At 34.5% G+C, this 18,748-nt stretch overlaps 5 protein-coding genes across 8 annotated transcripts; 2 read left to right on the top strand and 3 right to left on the bottom strand.

Annotated features, from left to right (window-relative positions):
- Positions 1-3,499: 3,499 nt before the first annotated feature.
- Positions 3,500-5,446, top strand: LOC17884969 (cytochrome P450 78A9). The gene is made up of 2 exons (XM_006290789.2): positions 3,500-4,525; positions 4,714-5,446. Exons 1-2 carry the CDS (start codon positions 3,551-3,553, stop codon positions 5,341-5,343), a joined length of 1,605 nt encoding a protein of 534 aa, XP_006290851.2. The 5' UTR covers positions 3,500-3,550; the 3' UTR covers positions 5,344-5,446.
- Positions 5,447-7,314: 1,868 nt separating this feature from the next.
- LOC17887361 (pollen-specific leucine-rich repeat extensin-like protein 1) lies at positions 7,315-8,418 on the bottom strand. The gene has a single exon (XM_006290212.2). It carries the CDS (start codon positions 8,416-8,418, stop codon positions 7,315-7,317), a length of 1,104 nt encoding a protein of 367 aa, XP_006290274.1.
- Positions 8,419-8,942: 524 nt separating this feature from the next.
- Positions 8,943-10,394, bottom strand: LOC17885272. Its single transcript, XM_006291609.2, has 3 exons — positions 10,118-10,394; positions 9,596-10,025; positions 8,943-9,336 (listed from the first exon to the last, which is right to left on the bottom strand). The coding sequence occupies exons 1-3, from the start codon at positions 10,322-10,324 to the stop codon at positions 9,158-9,160; spliced, it is 816 nt and encodes a 271-aa protein (XP_006291671.1). The 5' UTR covers positions 10,325-10,394; the 3' UTR covers positions 8,943-9,157.
- A 229-nt stretch (positions 10,395-10,623) lies between these two features.
- LOC17886891 (serine/arginine-rich splicing factor RS31) lies at positions 10,624-12,949 on the top strand. Of its 3 annotated transcripts, XM_006291653.2 has the most exons (6): positions 10,624-10,719; positions 10,812-10,941; positions 11,773-11,885; positions 11,968-12,197; positions 12,282-12,572; positions 12,691-12,949. In XM_006291653.2, exons 2-6 carry the CDS (start codon positions 10,836-10,838, stop codon positions 12,719-12,721), a joined length of 771 nt encoding a protein of 256 aa, XP_006291715.1. In that variant the 5' UTR covers positions 10,624-10,719; positions 10,812-10,835; the 3' UTR covers positions 12,722-12,949. The 3 variants fall into 3 exon arrangements, with proteins under 3 accessions (XP_006291715.1, XP_023638626.1, XP_023638624.1); XM_023782858.1 differs by lacking the exons at positions 10,624-10,719; positions 10,812-10,941 and adding an exon at positions 11,350-11,624; XM_023782856.1 differs by lacking the exons at positions 10,624-10,719; positions 10,812-10,941 and adding an exon at positions 11,350-11,624 and having other exon boundaries at positions 11,700-11,885.
- A 2,999-nt stretch (positions 12,950-15,948) lies between these two features.
- LOC17886952 (dof zinc finger protein DOF3.7) lies at positions 15,949-18,293 on the bottom strand. Of its 2 annotated transcripts, XM_023782314.1 has the most exons (3): positions 18,066-18,293; positions 16,897-17,401; positions 15,949-16,812 (listed from the first exon to the last, which is right to left on the bottom strand). In XM_023782314.1, exons 1-3 carry the CDS (start codon positions 18,087-18,089, stop codon positions 16,451-16,453), a joined length of 891 nt encoding a protein of 296 aa, XP_023638082.1. In that variant the 5' UTR covers positions 18,090-18,293; the 3' UTR covers positions 15,949-16,450. The 2 variants fall into 2 exon arrangements, with proteins under 2 accessions (XP_023638082.1, XP_023638081.1); XM_023782313.1 differs by having other exon boundaries at positions 15,949-17,401.
- Positions 18,294-18,748: the final 455 nt, after the last annotated feature.

Below are 18,748 nucleotides of genomic sequence, written 5' to 3'. Positions count from 1 at the left end.
TGTGACAATGTATTGAAACCATTGGTAATTAAGTATATATAGTGGTACTATATATTAATTAGCAGATCCAAGTCCTAGATAAACCTATGCTAAATTTAGAATCTTAGATGTTTATAATATGTTTTTTTAATCGATAGTTTGAACTGGAATGATTAGAGAAAACAATTTGGTCGTTTAAAATGATAATATCATATAACAATAACAAGGATAATACTAGATGTGGACAAACCATTGTTCAAGTCCTTGCATTGATTGCCACCCACGTCTTCGATGAGGGAAAAGGTCAACATGTCGTTGATTTTAAAAACCTGAAACACTTTAATCCGAACTAAGTATATAATAACACAGTTGATATATTATATTCATATAAATCTTGATCAACCAGAGCAATGAAAAGTTGATTAAGTTACATTCAACTTGATATATGATATATGTATATATTAAATAAATTAATTCTCTGTAACTAATATTATAACGTTATATGCTTAGTATCTTCTAAAAATCCTATGTCAGTTGACTTCTATGATATAAAAACCGATGATCGAGCAGTCAAGCAATTCACAATAATACTTTTCAAGAGAGCTCTTCAAGGTGACCAAAAAAAAAAGGAGAGTAAAGTGTCACAAGCCCTAACGAAACCTGCCCCTATTTCTACACACCGCTCGCGCATGGCGGCGCTAGCCGTTAGAAGCTTTATTTGCCAACGACGACGCAACGGTCGTTATGATTTGTCTTTTAATTTACACATTTTCACTCTATTTGATTTGTTATTTTTAATTAATTGATAATTAACATCAACAATCTATTATAACATTTTTGGAACAAGTTATGAAATAACTCCTGGGTTTCAACAGTATTTACAAAGAATGCCATTTGTATTAATTTGTTTTTTAAAATAAAATTTTAAAACCAATACTTAAAATCTCCTAAAATCTCTCTATAATATTTTTGATATTCCTAAAATAATATGGGTACAAAATCGCCAAACAAAATTGATTCCTACAATATCTCTCTTAAATTTATTAAATTTTCCTAAATCATTTTTTTTTGTTTTAAAAAACATTTTAATATTATAAAAAATCGATTTAAAAATTAAATTTAAAATGTCTATAAAATCTATATAAAACCTACATCTATGGTATACTTAATTAAATATAATTTTGACCAAAAAAGCGTATATAGAAAATTTAGGAATATTTTAAACACGATCTTGCATAAAATCAGAAAATAATTTATCCATATTTTGGATTGCCCTATATTTGTTTTGTGAATAATGTGTATTTTTGAGTATAATCAACTGTAATGTTGTTATTTTTTTAAAAAAAAAATCTTATTTAATTTAATTATTTAAAACTTGAAATCAATTTAAATTTATGCATATTGTTAAGAAAGAAAATGGTAACCAAATTATTATTGTAGATACAACTTTACAACTAATGAATATGATATGAATAATAATTACCATGATTTATTTACTTAAAGTCATGAATTAGTTAATGTAATATCCAATTTAAGGTGAATTAAAAACTAAACTTTATTATGAAATATTTTTTCAAAAAATCTTTAAATCGTGATTTATAAAATAATTATGAAAATAGTATTATTTTTCTAACCACAGGTCACGGGTCATGTGATTTATTTTTACATGAAATTATAAAATGGAGTTTTTGTTTTAAACAAATCACTAAAGATAATATAATACTATTACAAAATAGTATTATTTTGTAAAATGTAAAAGAAAAAATTCAATGTTCATTTTTTTGGTAAATATTCAATGTTCATGGGTCATGTGATAGAGTGATATATATTTATGAGTTGTCTGCATACAAAATATTTTAGTCCGAAATCAAATAACTTGAACTAAAAGATGTTATGTCATCATCAATTTATTGTTTTAAATATTATACATATTTATTAATTAAGTTGATTAAATTAGAATTATGTAAAAAAAATAAATGACTCGCGGGCCACTGGTTAAATTATAAAATAAATAATCAAAATACAATTGTACAAACTTAAATACAAAACTAAAAAAAAATATACAACTTAACAAACAAAATTAACAAATATAACTTCAAACTGAAAAAAATTATCCCGCGGTACAACATCTAGTGGTAAGTATAACTACACTTCATATTACGAGTGAACGATTTATAATGTAAAAACGTTACGATCATGGACTATATATTATATTTTAGATATTATTAAATATATATATTATATTTTAGATATTATTAAATATCCAACATGTTTGCTTACTGTTGGTAAATAAAGTACAGATAGATAGTACTGCAACCGTGTGCATCATATACATATTATATTATTTTGGTTATTATAAAATAATCATCAAGTATCAAAATATTAAAACTTGATCATGTCGTATGGTGTGACCTAATGTTTATATATATTCACCAAGCGCCGAGACTTACGTATTTAGAATTTTTTTTTTAAAAAAAGAAGAAAAAAGTACATGTTGTTTCTGACTGTAATCTCAGTTGAGATTAATTCCATAACTAATCTATGGCGTTAGATCTGTAAAATGGAATTTTTAAAAAGAAAAACATACGAAATATGGAGATATATAATTTACAATACGTACGCAAGTAAGCAAAACTAAGATTTCAAATTTACAGATACAATGAATTCACAAGAGTGGGTCTATCAAGTTTCATCAGTTTTATTTAACGGCCACGAGAAGTTAAGTTGATTGTTATGTGCAATTACTGCCACTGCAATTACACCTTTCGATATTACGTTTTAAAATTTTGTAAGTGATTAATTTGTCAATAATTTCTCTAAATGAAGATTCATTTTACAGTCAAAATCCATCTCATATATAGAAGAAGGAAAAAAAAAAAAACGGAGCATACCTTTTGTTTTATTAAAGGATAAGTTTTGTAAGTGGTGTGAAATCTTAATCACTTAAAAAAATTTGCACTTTTATGTTTGATGTGTATTTATCTAATAACCTATTAATTCATTGCATTTCATCAACTTTTTTTTTTCTTGTGGCTGAAAGGTCTCGCTTTTATCAAAATATCCTAAATAAATTTGGTTTGTGTTTAATCAAATAAAATTAATCATATAATATTTTCGGTAAACTTCAATATAAACAAAGATTAGGATACATTGTCATCAATATATTATCCTGCTATTATTTAATTTTTTCGTTTTGCATCTGCAAAATAAAATAAATAGTAGTTCTTCTTATATGGAAAATGAAAAAACGTACCAAGTTCAAATTATATATTTCAAGTAACAAAGCAAACGCAAACTTACCCAAATATTTAAGTAAAAAGTACAATATTAAGAGTAAAAAAGAATGAAGTACACACAAAAGAGTAGTATTATTTATCATAAAAGACAACATTCCCTTTCAAATATTAAATGAAATAGATTTTTAGTTTTATAATTATTTTTTAAAAAATTTAAACAAGAGGCTTCTAACATTTCTTTCTATATAAATACGTGAAGGCACCAATTCATCTTCAACCCCACAGCAAAAAGCCACTCTCCTTTCTCTCCCTCTCTCTCTTTTTCCTCTGTTTCCATGGCCACTAAGCTCGACACCAGCAGCTTACTTTTGGCCCTCTTGTCGAAATGTAGCCTCCTTACTCAAACCAATATCGCTCTGTCTCTTCTCGTAGCCTGTCTTGCTTGTCTCGCCCTCTCTCTCTTCTTCTGGTCTCACCCCGGAGGACCTGCATGGGGAAAATACTTCTTCCAGCGGCGGCAACGAACCACCCTGATTCCTGGACCAAGAGGCTTACCTTTTGTCGGAAGCATGTCTCTCATGTCAAGCACTCTTGCTCACCGTTGCATAGCCGCGACCGCAGAGAAGTTTGGAGCCAAACGGTTAATGGCGTTTAGCTTGGGAGAAACTCGCGTGATCGTCACGTGCAATCCTGACGTAGCTAAAGAGATTCTAAACAGCCCTGTTTTTGCTGACCGTCCGGTTAAAGAATCAGCGTATTCCCTCATGTTTAACCGAGCTATCGGTTTCGCACCTTACGGGGTTTACTGGCGAACCTTGAGAAAGATCGCGTCCAATCATCTTTTCAGCCCGAAACAGATTAAACGCTCCGAAACGCAAAGAAGTGTGATCGCGAAACAGATCACAACGTGTCTCGCAAAACAGAGCAACGCCAAAGGTCTCTGTTTCGCACGTGACTTGATCAAAACGGCATCGCTTAACAACATGATGTGCTCTGTTTTCGGGAAAGAATACGAGCTTGAGCACGAGCATGATGAAGTTAATGAGCTTCGTGAGATGGTTGAAGAAGGTTATGATCTTCTCGGCAAACTAAACTGGACCGATCATCTCCCGTTGCTCTCAGAACTTGATCCTCAAAGAATCCGGTCTAGATGCTCTAGCCTCGTACCAAAAGTAAACCGGTTCGTGAACCGGATTATCTCTGACCACCGTGATCAAACTCGTGACTCCCCTAATGACTTCGTTGACGTATTGCTCTCTCTTGATGGTCCGGATAAGTTATCCGACCCGGATATCGTCGCCGTTCTCTGGGTATGTACACGTTGTTCTTTACTTTATTTATATATATATATATATATATATAAATATTTTGTTTACCAAATAGTGAGGAAACAAAACACAACAAATCATTTTGGATTGTACTCTCTCTGCGTTAAATATGCCATTTTAAGTAGTACGATACAATGGTCCTAAAATGTTATTCTCAATTTATGGAACAGGAAATGATATTCAGAGGAACTGACACGGTGGCTGTTTTGATCGAGTGGATCCTTGCTAGGATGGTCCTTCACCCAGATATTCAATCGACGGTCCACAACGAGCTTGATCAGATCGTAGGAAGATCGAGAGCCGTCGAAGAGTCTGACGTGGCGTCTTTAGTGTATCTAACGGCTGTGGTGAAAGAAGTCTTGAGGGTTCATCCGCCAGGCCCATTACTCTCTTGGTCCCGTTTAGCAATCACAGATACGATCATCGACGGTCGTCGTGTTCCGGCGGGGACCACGGCGATGGTGAACATGTGGGCTATAGCGCACGATCCACACGTGTGGGAAAATCCCTTGGAGTTTAAACCCGAAAGGTTCGTAGCCAAGGGAGGCGAGGTTGAGTTCTCGGTTCTTGGCTCGGATTTGAGGCTTGCACCGTTCGGGTCGGGTCGTCGGATCTGTCCAGGGAAGAATCTTGGTTTGGCCACCGTAACGTTTTGGACTGCGACGCTTTTGCACGAGTTTGAATGGCTACCACCGTCCCATGAGAAGGCCGTTGACTTGTCCGAGAAACTCAGGCTCTCGTGTGAGATGGCTAATCCTCTTGCTGCTAAATTACGCCCCAGGCGCCGTTCTACCGTGTGATCAAGATTATTCACAGAACACTTGGTAACTAAAACAAAATAATTTAGTACGATGGAAAACAAAATAAAAATAAAGAACAAACAAAGTAATGCATACAAATAAAATAAGAATTGTTATAAAGTTTTAGTATTAAACTAAAATCTTTATACGTATTTATCAAAAAACAATAAAAAAAACTTGATACGCGTGTGAGGAGTGATATGTTGTAAATATGATTAAAACATTATTGTTACAAAGAAAAGTTAATACTGGTAATACTACTTGGTTATTAATTATTACATCCTTTTTTGAGTTTTCCTTTTGCATCCTCGTTCCCATTATATTGTCTTGTGAAAACTTAATTGTTATATTGTGAGCTATTAACTCCGAAATTATGGGAAACGATCTTTGCTTGAACTCGAACAATCCCGATTACTAGCAAACATATTATATCATCCTTTCATCTGGTCTGATCATAATACCAAAAGACACATATATAATCGTGAATAATGTAATTATGTTAACAAAAAATAGGTAGGTGATATACATTAGGTTATACCAATTCATCATAACGAAAGATAATTCTTATATGTTCGGGTACGAAAATTCAACTCCCATGTAACCTTAAATTTTCAAAATATCGACCGACAATATTTACTAAAACAAAATAATTTGCTAAGAATTTTGCCGAATAAATCGAAGGAGTTGTTTCACATTTTTTGCCCCGGCCAAAAATATATAAAAGATTCGTTTTTTTTTGCCGAATCGTCTTTATAAAAGTTGCAGATTTGACATACCTTGTCCCTTATTTGTTTTTTTGAATGCATTAACGACCAATCAGAATTGTCTTCGTCTCGTCACATTACAAAAACTATATAACGTGTGTGTAGATATTTGCCTAAAATATCGATATATATATAATTATTTCCTTTTATTATTCATATATATAATTAAAAAGTTGAAAATTAAGTGGCCAGCGTTCACTCTGTAATCTGTATATCGGTATGTAACTAAACAACCAAATTCAAAGTAATTAATTCAACTCAATTTACGGTATTGTAGACAACTTAATTTATCGGACTAGCCGGCATGCCTTTATAACATGCCCAAATCTACTAAACACCTATTAGACCATAGATCATAGACATAAGAGAATAGCTCATAGACATATTTGACTTCGGTCACAGGGATAATTTATCTGATCAAACAAACTAACCACTATTACCACTGGTCGATTACTAAACGAAAAATGAAAATAAAAAAAATCTAATACTCATGCGATATGATTGTTTAACAAGGGAAGATATTGACTGAAACACTTAAACACTTTCAAAGTGTGTGGTCGAACATAAAATAGTTATAATGGAAGTTATAGAATTTTTATATATTTATATATTACAAAGATTGTGACACATGAATTATTAAAGGGTGGTGATATTTTTGATCCAGTGAGGAGCAGGCACATAAACATTGGGAAAGAACAAAATATGACTAGATTTGAATTTTTTTGTTTGGTCTAATCGTATATACAATTGAGAGATCTTAAAAGTGGACAAGTATCTATAAAGAAACTTTTGATGGTCGAAGCATCTTTACTGGTTGCTGAGAGGTCTTCGTAATGATGTCATGTATGTTTCTCAATATAAGTGATCGTAAAAAACTATAATGCCCATAAATAATAATATTCCTATACCAAAATTAATCTTGTATGATAATTTTGTTTCCTTTTAGTTCAGGTATCTACAAAAAAAAAAGCTACTAATTAATGTGTATAAACATAAAATGGGCTCGAACAAGAGAGTTGATAACCCAGTTTAGGCCATCAAGCATCAACGTGAACAACTGAACACTTCACATTTATGTACAAAGTTTTAGATTACACTGATAGACATTAAGAAATAGCAAAGCCCAGTATTATTTCACACAATCGTAGCTTATTTTCAATTCTCTAATCGTTTTAATCATTTAAATTTTAGTAGATATGGTCACACTTTAGTTGAATGAGCTGGTGTATCCATTTCCATGGTCCTTGATAATAAAATCATTGCCGGTGCTAGAGTTCCGGTAAAGGCTAAGATGAACGCCGGGATCATGATGAGTCTCCGACGAGTTGCAAACGACGGAGCCGTTTATGATCTGAACATTACTGTTCACAAAACGATTTTCACCTTTACTGTTATGGTTATTTGACTTACGCTTTGGTTTTGACTTTTCCTCTGCACTTTTCTCAGGGCCGTTACTAATTAAATATGGTCCACGTGTCTTGCTCGGTGACTGTAGGATCTCCATTACAGCTCCTTTGTTTTCACCTGAAATGGTTATGACGCTTTGTGTGCCTATTATGGCATCATCATCCAACTCGGGATATAACGTTTCGTTTGGTCCGTGTACGATGTTTGTTTTCTCCGATAATGTAACTATGTTTTTCTGTTGAGTGGTCTCGTGTTCCTGCATAGGCTTATGTGGTTCTTGGCTAATGGACGGCGAAGAACTAACCAGAGTCTGTTTAGCCTCTTGGACTTCCTCTGGGGACGGAGGACGTAGTGGTGGGCACATCAGTTGAGGCGGCGGATGTGAAGGTTGAGCAGCCGGGGACATCATCGTGTTGTTGTTGTGGCTGCTCCTTGTTTGGTCTATGTACGAGGTTTGTTGTTCTTGTTGCTTAGGTGGTTCATACTTTGTAGTCTGTGACAATAAAACCGGACTCGGTTTAGTCTCTTTGACAACATTTGGTGGAGATCTAGGAGGTGGAGGTGGAGCAGCCGGAGACGGTTCATCATCGTGTTGTTGTTCCTTCTTTGTATTATCCGAAAATGTAAGTATTTTCTGACTAGTGGTCTCCCGTTCGTGCCTCCACTTAGGTGTTTCATATTTTACAGACGGCCTTGGCGATACAACTGGATTCGGTTTAGTCTCTCGGACTTCCTTTGGTGCAGATCTTGGTGGGGGAGGAGGTGATGGTGAGACAGCCGGAGACAGTGGTGGTTCGATGACGTAGTGGGGAGAGGATGGGTCGCGAGATGAATATGCCGTGGGTCGGACGATGCTAGAGAGACGGTACCAAGAACGACCTGATCGACCTGATCGGTTCGACATTAATTGAATTTTTGTAAAATACTCCGTATGCTATTTGATTTGGTTAATGGTAAATATTAAAAGCAATGGTTTTGGATTAGGGTGTGGCTTAGGATCGTTTTATATTTATAGGCGTCGTCGTGTTATGATATAATTAATTACAAGAAAATAAAAATAAACAATGTGAACAGGAAGGTATCAGATGCAGCTCTCAAAACCACAATTCACGACTAGTATCATCAATTGTAGCCATTTTGAAGCATTTTATTTGTATGTTTATAATTGGTAGATACTCTTTATTTGTTCATTGCAGCTCAACGAGGCTTAACATTTCTTTTCTTTATGCATTGGCTTTCCTGATTTGAAAATATGAAACCTAATTTTGAGAAGTTTTTGGAGTGAATACAATTGATGCCAAACTTAATTAGCAAAACACGAATTTTGGACTTCACAAATTCGATCAAAGTTCTGATCGCAGATTGTTGTGTTCGGTAAATGTACTTATCATCAGTCCATCACATAATGAAAATTATTATTTCAACATGTTTAACCAAACGACTAGATGATTCCTTGTACATTAAAATCATTACAAGTAATATGAAACACCAAGTATTGCTGAACCATATTCTAACATTCACGTTAAGTGCATGATTTTTTACAAGTCATCATTTACAATCCTCAAAAAAACAAAAAAAGTCGCAGAATTGAGTCAAGGGACTCAATCAATAATATAACAGATCCAAAATAGTAGTAATATATATTATGGCCATTTAGTGAACTCAAAGACCTTAAGAACGATATCAAGACCTGTTGGGATTTGCCAAACGAAAAGAAGAACATTTACTGCATTCAGGGCTATGTGTAGACTCCTCGCCGTCTCGTTCCCTTTCTGCATTGCCGGCACTAATGCCGCCGCCGCAGCCCATAGCACCGTTATTCCTGCCACCACCACCACCGAAAACTCAAATTTTCACCACTTTTGTACACATACTAACACAAATATAAACGACACTACTGAAATGGAACAGTATAACTAAAATAAAAAAATTCGGATCAAAATCTAAACCCACATCCAACCAAACCAAAACCGGATTGAGCAACCTTTTCATGCATATTCTAAGATCGATCATACAATTTCGTTCAGCACTATCAATCAAAGCCTAAAATTAAGAAAAAAGGAGAGATTTGGTCAAGGTACCTGCACCGGCGTAAAGATGAGGACCGGGGAAGAGTTTACCGGTACGAAGAAAAGTGTTAAGTCCACCAAAGACAGCTTCCAAAACACCAAAGCCTAACAAAACAGAGCCAGCGTCAAAGTGTTTATCTCTATAAGACCCTTTGATTAACTCTTTCCTCTCTTCCGTCAGCCGTTGGATCTGAAGCTCCGTGGCAGAAGGAGGGGACGAAGAATCGACGGCCGAGGATCCATCAGGAGAAACAGGGGTTGGTTTAAGCTGTTTCTTGAGATCACTAATCTCACTCTGTATCGTGCGGACACGTCTCCATTGCCAACCTAAGTAACCAGCCCAAAGAGTGTATGCGAACAAACCTCCCATCACAATTGGGTGTATCAACGCGAATGTTCTTCCTTCCAAAATCCCAAACTCTCCTCCAGCTGCTGCTGCATCCTTTTCAAAGCGCAAACAAACCACACACAAATCTTGAATTGTTAAAACGTGAAGCAGCTACTACTGGGGAAAGACTGAGACTTTTTGATTACCTGTGCATCGATGAAGAAAGGCAGTGCGACGACTGCGAGAGGGAGAGATGATGATTTAAGGAGCTGGAGGGCGTTGGGATTGGAGGATATGTCTGGGATTTTGCATGGTTGTGATTTGGTGATTGGCTTGAGAGAGTTTAGGGTTTTAGGGTAATGGGAGCGAGGAAGAAGATGAATCGTGGAGAGACAATGAAGCGTGGTCGCCATACTCTCTCTCTCTTTCTCTCACTCTCGAACTTGAGACAGAGAGATATTGCAAAAGAGCCAAGTAACAAGGACCGCAAGACGAATGAACCAAACAGATAAGAGAACTCTGTGGAAGCTGCACGTGTCCTAATACTGCGCACTTGAAGTACTTTTGCGTTGACACACACACGAAATTACACATGTTTTAGATTCAATTGGGCTTCCTAGTAGAATTCTATTTATAAGGCCGTTAATTTGGATATCGGCCCATTAAAAATAATTCAATTGCCAAATTTGCCCCTGATGGGATGACGGGGGTTTTTAAGTCAACCAGGCTGCGACTCAGCTTTTTTCTTCGCCGAGCGTCGTCGTCGTCGTCTAGGGTTTGCTTCTCGTTTCTTCTCCGATCGTTCAAGGTATTTTTCTTCGATGATTCTACGTGCTCATGTCTATCTGCTTTCTCTTATCCTCTATGTGTCTCTAATTTTGTATAATTGGTTTTCGCTAGGACTTTGCGGATTTAGGTGAAAAGATGAGGCCAGTGTTCGTCGGGAATTTCGAGTATCAAACTCGCCAGTCGGAATTGGAACGATTGTTCGACAAGTACGGGAGGGTGGAGCGAGTAGACATGAAATCTGGTAAAGCGTCTTCTAATTTCTTCGCCGGTGACTGAGATAATCTTTTGAAGTTTTAATTGTTTGGTCATCTTTGCTGAGGTTTAGCTTTTTATTTGACCTAGGATTCCAGGCTTTGTCTTCTGGTTGTTTGACCGGAGGTTTAGACCTAGGATTCTGGATATTTATGAACTAGTTCCATTAATATACATGATTTTCAGGTTTAGAATGCCTTACTGGTTAAACGATTTTGTTAAAGGTTTAGTGTTCTAGGGGTTTTTTTTTTGCAGTAGAGAGGATCCTTGTATTAAGTGTTTATTTGGTCGCAGGAAATTTTCTTCAAAGGAACAAGAATTGCCATCTTCTTCTTCCTGCAAATACATTTCTACATTTTCATGCCTGCCTTTATCATGTTGTGCCTACCAATCTTGGCTGATTCTAGAGAATCTTTGGAATTTGTCTTGTCTATACCAATCATCGATGGTTCTGATGGAAGTCTATTGAATCCATCGTGCCATTGCCATGCCTTGCCTTCCTTAACTGTACTCCTGCACTCAGAATGTTGAAGCATGCCTAGCAAATCACTCAGAATTGTTTTTAGATAATTGGTGTTTTTTTTTCCTTTGTTATGCTACAAATCTTGATTTTTCTACTACATCATGGAACGCCTCTACATCTCTTGTACACCAGCCTTCACATATATGCAGGTGTTGTAAATCTATTTAGTTATTTTCTAGGGGGCTACAAGATTTGCTGTATTGACTGTTCTAAAAACATTTCAGGTTTATGGACTGGAGGATTTTTCACTTTTTGTGTTGCATTTTGTGATTCTTGAGCATTTTTTTTTGGTTGCAGGTTATGCTTTTGTTTACTTTGAGGATGAACGTGATGCTGAAGACGCAATTCGCAAGCTTGACAATTTTCCTTTTGGATATGAGAAACGCAAATTATCAGTCGAATGGGCAAAGGTATTCTTTATATGCTTTTTTATTGAAGCTTTCACTTTGCCTCAAATTTAGGGAAAGTTCTAAAGTTTCTTCCGGTTATCAGGGTGAACGTAGCAGGACTCGTGGTGATGGGAAGGCTGGTTCAGGTTATAAGCCTACAAAGACACTGTTTGTCATTAACTTTGACCCCATTCGAACAAAAGAGCACGACATTGAAAAGCACTTTGAGCCTTATGGTAAGGTCAATAACGTGCGTATCAGACGCAACTTCTCATTTGTTCAGTTTGAAACGCAAGAAGATGCCACAAAAGCCCTTGAAGCTACTAATAGAAGGTAAAAGACAACACTTTCTCTGATTACCTTTTCTGCCAAACATTCAATATGTTTGCCTCACTAAAATCCCCTTGGTTTCCTCAGCAAAATATTGGATAGGGTTGTTTCTGTGGAGTATGCGATGAAGGATGACGATGAAAGAGATGATCGTTACGGTGGTCGTAGCCCAAGAAGATCTCTTAGTCCTGTGTACCGTAGACGTCCAAGCCCTGATTATGGTAGGCGTCCAAGTCCAGATTATGGTCGTCCTCGAAGCCCAGAGTATGATAGATACAAAGGTCCAGCACCATATGAAAGACGCAGGAGTCCAGATTATGGACGTAGGGGTTCTGATTATGGAAGACAAAGGAGTCCTGGTTATGATCGTTACAGAAGGTAAATAAAAATGGCTTTGGCTTCTTACCGTTTACTCAAATTCAGTATCATTGGCTTTGGCTTGGTTACTGTTTACTCAATTCTCATTGACGTCTCTGTTATGTTTCTTATTGAACAGTCGCTCTCCAGTCCCAAGAGGAAGACCATGAAGACGATACAGAAGCTACCAAGAATGTCTGTGACAGTAGAGAAGGGAGATTTGCTTATGTCGTGTTTTGAATTGCAGCCATGTTTTTTGATATAAATTTGAAAGTAGTTTTATGACTATGATCTTATGGTTTATGTGACTAGTAATCCAATAGAATTGGAGATACTTATTATCGGAGATAGCTGAAACTTTATGGCTTTAAATTTGATTGTTGTTCTTACTTGGTTCATGCACTGATTCATCGTTATAATTCTGAATCCCTTTAATAAATAACACACAGCATAACATTAGCTCGGCCTATCTAGTTTGCCGACGTCAAAAAAGGATGTAATCAAATGTGGTCCGACACCAGGTGGGAGATGACTGGGCCGAGTGGTCCAAATTTTTATGGGGAATCCTTGAGTCACTTGCTGCGATTGTATTGTACAAATTAAAAAAGTGTTTAGTTGAAAAAGGGATTAGTACAAAGTTTAAGTGTTTAGTATAAAGGTGAAGAAGGGATCTCGTCTTTATAAATTTTTTCATTGTAAATTGGTATCGACTAATTTAAATGTTTTTTTTTTTTGGTTGAGACAGGTCCTTTTTTTATTCCTTGGATTTCTTTGGCTTGAAGATAACAACAGCATTATTTATAAAAATATAGTTGACTCCATCCATCGATCCGTCGCGTTGTATTTTGTTCTTTAATAATTTTGTGAATAAAGCGACCATGCGCGCTGATAAATCTAGATTTCTTATAGACTAGGAGAATATTGCGTTCGATTTTATGTCGCTTATTTAAATGTGGTAAAACATTTTACAAGAGTGTATATTATTCAAATTTAGTCAGCAATTAAATAATCATAAAAGATACAAATCACAAAACCAATGAAAAATTCATGTTTGGTTGGCGGGCACTATAAAGTGGGCATCTACTTCCGCATTTCAAGCCAGCTACTACTACTGCTAATCATCATCTGTTCATACACAGTTTTTACATAATTACGTTTTACTATTCCGACATTAATATATACGTACGTAGTACCATAGTTTATGCTCAATTTGCTTGTAATTATAAACAACAAAAAAATAGAAGTTTATGCTTGTTTATTTAATAAAAAAAAACAATTTGTATTTATAATCAAACGTAAACTAACAACATCAACCACAGTCTGACATTCGTAGATTAGAAAAATATGTGTTCATATTTATTTTTTTGGTTTCATGTTAAATATGTGTTCATACGTAAGTACCATAAATAGTTTATGCTTGTTTATAAAATGATGTAAATAAAAAATGTATTGCAACATTGGCTTTAATGCCGATAGAATGTCGTTACCTAAGATTTAAAAGCATATTGTTTTAATAAAAAAAAAATAATAATAATAACTGATGTTAATTGTGTGTATACACTACGAATCAATTATAAGACAGTTTTTTCAATTAATTAAAAGATGAATAAGCGGATTAGGTGAATGAACCGTGAAGGTATGGTTTAATTATTATTCTTACTACATTTTTTTATATATTAAAGAAAGGAAACAAAAAAGTCGAGTGGGAATGTGACGTTTGTGGTAAATCTGGTAAATAACGAGAAATCAAGGAAACCGGGCCGTCGTCTCCGAATCTTATCGGGTGTTTGTTTTGCTTTATCTACGAGATTTAAATTACTAATATACCAGATTTACCGCAAAATAGAGTACAAAATGACAATGATTAACTAATATGACCAAATTTACTTACATACAGTATATAATAGTATATTATATAATTCACATTCTACAGCTCAAAACGTAATTAATGTTACAAACGGCTTCTAGTTGGGGAAGGTTAAATAGGACCTAAAATACATTACTTTTGCAATATGTTGATTCCACAGCTTCAACTTCTTCTTATTCTAAAAACTTTGTTGTAATCTCTTCACTTAACTCTCAAAACTTTATGACTGACCATTATATATTTATTATCCCTTTCATTTTATGCATTTTCATTAGAATACCAAATTATTTTAATTAGTAACTACCCTTTTTAAAAGCAATATAATCATCGTTTTTGTATCAAACATTATCTTACGGCGAATTTTTGATATTGATAAATTAAACTTAGTCTATATATAGCGGTATACAGTGAAAACATTTATATTATAACTAGAAAATACGAAAACAGTTTTATTTACTTGAAAATGTGATTATCATGAAAGAAGAAGATAAACATTGCTACGTTTACGCACGGGCACAAAAGTCAAAAAGCTGAGGAGCTCGATAATTAATTAGTGTCCCCAAATTACGATGCTTTGGGATTTGATAATCATGACTATTCGTGGATAATGATTCCGATCATCTTTATTTTTATCACCGTATATAGTACGAGTATATTTTATGACATCGATCTACTATTAAAAATTTTGGGTTGCTAATGGTTTAACCTATGATTAAAATGACTAATTGAAAAACAAAAGAATAAAATTATTCGCGAAAATAAAGAATACACATACTTTCGAAGGATTTCACTATTTTGCCTATTTTGCCTATTTTGACAGATTTGGCACGTTTGATAAACTAATTTTATATTTTCAAGTTTCAACCATTTACTTTACATGTAAGAATTAAGAAATGAGTAATAAGTAATAGTTACAAGCTGGAAACAAATACTGGTAAACTAGTCCAATTTACATAAACATCTCATATATGGTTCACGCAAATGGCATTTAGCCATTTACAATTCATGACTTTTTAATTTGTATTTCATTTTAGTAGTTAGTGCTGTCATCCTGTTTAAATTAACAAATAATGTTAAATCTGAAATAAAAACATAGTGTTTGATAAGTTTCTGAAATAATTCACTACTAAATTAGTGTGCCTATATATTTGGAACTGTGTCACACTGTTGTATTACACCATCATATAATTTGTAATTAATCTGTTAGGTATCTAACTTTGATATCCGTCGGTACTCGGTATCAACATCAAACATTAAACTATAACTAAAAAACAAAAACATGTAATAAAATTGTTACAATAAGCAATAAGTAATAACAACATTTAAATACTACCATCAATCTTTTTTTTTCTTTCTCTTGTATCTTTGTTCGATGTTTCCATATTTTGCACTATACCACACTCGTTGCTTAGTTTTATCATACCACATATTCTAGCCTGGTTCGTGACTAAAATAAGAAATAAATTGTTACTCACAATGACAAGTGATAAAACTGGATGGTAAGTACATAAAATGTCTAAGCTGCAAATACGACGGATGAAATGTATAAAATTTTACGTTTACAAAATTCAAAATATAGATCGGATTATGATTAGATAAAAAGAGGAATAAATTACACAAATACTTGTCGAAATTAAATAGAAGAAATGATGAATACAGATTTCACTGATTACACACGAAGCCCTTGTATTCACTTATTCTTCTACCCTACTGATCATATATCCCTTAGCACTCCTCATGAACGTAGACCCTATATGATTACTACAAATATAAATTACCAGCAAGCTCAATTATGTTTTTTTTTTTTAAAAGACTGATTAAAAAAACAAAACAAAGAGAAAAACCCCAGAAAGAAGGAATAAAAAGACAATCTGTAAACTTAGTTCTGACAACTTTAATTAAAGTACCCCATGTGAGAAAAAACAAAAGATCATCAAAGTAAAAAAATATATATAATAAAATAAGGAGGTAAAAAAGTGAAAAAGAGAAAGAAAGCTATATAAGTTCATGATCTCTTTTTCACCTTTTTTTTTCACCACGAAGATCCTCCTGTATTACTGAACATCCCACTCCAGTATGTATTATTACCATTACTCTTCTCTTGGGTTGTGGTTGAAAGCTCTTTCATGTCTGGAAAAGGGAACAAAACCCTACTTGCTCCGTTCATGTCATCATTATTATCTTGAGCTCTTTGGTTACTGTTGATGTTGTTATGTCCAATCCCTTGATGATGATCAATGGAGAATGAGAGGTTATTATTACTCTGTTTGAAATCAGGCATTGTTGGAAACCCTAATGATGAGTAAAGGACTGAGTTCGAATCCATCATTTGGCCAGGCAAGAACGTGTTCATGCCTCTTGAAGAGACTCCGTTAGATCTTAGAAGCTCGAGAGCTGAGACAGGAGATGATGAAGCATAGATTGAGGATGAAGTATTGTTGTTCTCTATCTTGGGCATATGAAGAAAATGAGACATACCATGATGATGATCTTGCATGACCGGGAAAGACAGCAAGTTGAGATCTTTTGACTTATTAGGGATTTGACTTGAGAAAAGAATCGGTGGATTTAGATCTGGAAGCTTGGGATTAGAAGCTGAAGCTAATGGTGTTGAGGATCTCTTGTTTTTTCTTGAGCTACCTCCAACTGGGACGTTACGAAGAGAACCACCTTCTGTCCAGTACCTTCGACAACCTTTACAGAAGTATCTTGGTTGCGTGAGACTGTAGTTGTTGTAATAACAGAACTTTGTGTTAGTTGAGTTGCATCTTGGACAGTTTACTTTCTCTTGTGGCCTCGCCTTTCTAGTTTCCATCGTCGTGGCGGTGCTGTTGTTATTTCCGCCGGAACCACCGTTGGATGCGGTGGCATTTGGCCTAATGTTGGTGGCGATGAATGTTGGTTGTTGCTGCGATGTGTTGTTGTTGGTGACGTTAGAAATCATCTGGTCCATTGGTTTTACGTTTATCATTTCTTGAAACCCCTAAAAATTAAGATAGACTAATTTAATTAATTAATCACTAACCATGTAAAAAAACATAGAACAATAGCAAGCAAAACGGAGTCTTGAATCTCGCCAAAATTTATGTTTGGTAGTAAGATCAATTAAGCTGAAGCAATAATTCTACTCAAATGAACATTAAAATATACTAGGTTTATAAAAGGTTAAATAAACCGGTACGGTAAGAAAGAAAAGTTTTTTTTAAGAAGAATTTATTAAGACCAGAGCACCAAGAACAAAAGGTAACTAACAAATCATACCTTTTTATCCATAAGTTATCAGAATTTATAAAATTATTCACATGAAAAGGTGATCTTATGGGGAACAAAAGCCCCGTAACTCCATTCGAGAACTTCGACAATCTTAAACAGATAATACCCCATGCAATTTTCATCATATGGAAAAAGTCCAAATTAAAACCCATCATACAGATATCTCTCTACGACTATATATACATATAAACCACAAGATGCATCATAGCAAAAACTTGTTTCATACATACATATGTACGTGCATATACACACATGTATGTGAGTAGAGAGATAAAAAGAGAGAGAGAGAGAGAGAGAGAGAGAGAGGGAGAAGTAATAGTCAGAAAGAAGAAACAAACGGATAAAGCAAATTAAGAGAGATATTTTTGACGTACCTGCGTCCACTTCGTAGCATCCATGAGCTTCGACAAAGAGAAAGGCAGAGAGAGATGAGAGAGAGAGAAACTAAAGACTAAAAGAGCAAAGAGAGAATGTTTTAGGAGATAGTTTTTTTTTGTTGGTTTTGGACTTTTGCTTTTTTTTGGGACGATATGGCTCTCTATGCGTTAGCTTTCACTTTATGGATGATCAAAGAAAGCAGCCGAGAGGAAGAAGAAGAAGAAGAAGAAGAAGAAGAAGAGAAGAAACCTGCAAAAGAAAATATAATAATAATTTTACATGAAAAAAGCAAAAGGAGGGTTTGTTGTTTTTGACTAGTGTGATAATAATGTCTCATGGCCTCCCTCTCTCGTTCTTTTCTGGTCCCTCTTATTTTCTTTTTATAACATTTTTAAAGAAAAAAATAACATATCTGGCTATAATACTGATTGTTCTATTTAACTTATTGGCTGGCTCAATAAACTAGTGATTTAAAAAAAAAAAAGATTTTATCTTCAGTATATACGGTAATGCGCATCGTGCAATGGTATTTAAAATTTGTTTGAATCACTTGTCATCTTTGTCATAATTTCCAACTGAATTGTGTCATTATTAAACCACAGTGTAATAATGTTTTGTTCAGAGATGATATATGTTTTCAATTGATATTTTTTATACGAACATATACAGATGAATACAT

This window comes from Capsella rubella, unplaced genomic scaffold (assembly GCF_000375325.1).
Source record: "Capsella rubella cultivar Monte Gargano unplaced genomic scaffold, Caprub1_0 scaffold_5, whole genome shotgun sequence".
Taxonomy (NCBI): Eukaryota; Viridiplantae; Streptophyta; class Magnoliopsida; order Brassicales; family Brassicaceae; genus Capsella; species Capsella rubella.
The sequence above is the reverse complement of the archived record's forward strand: the minus strand, read 5'-3'. Positions and strand labels throughout refer to the sequence as shown.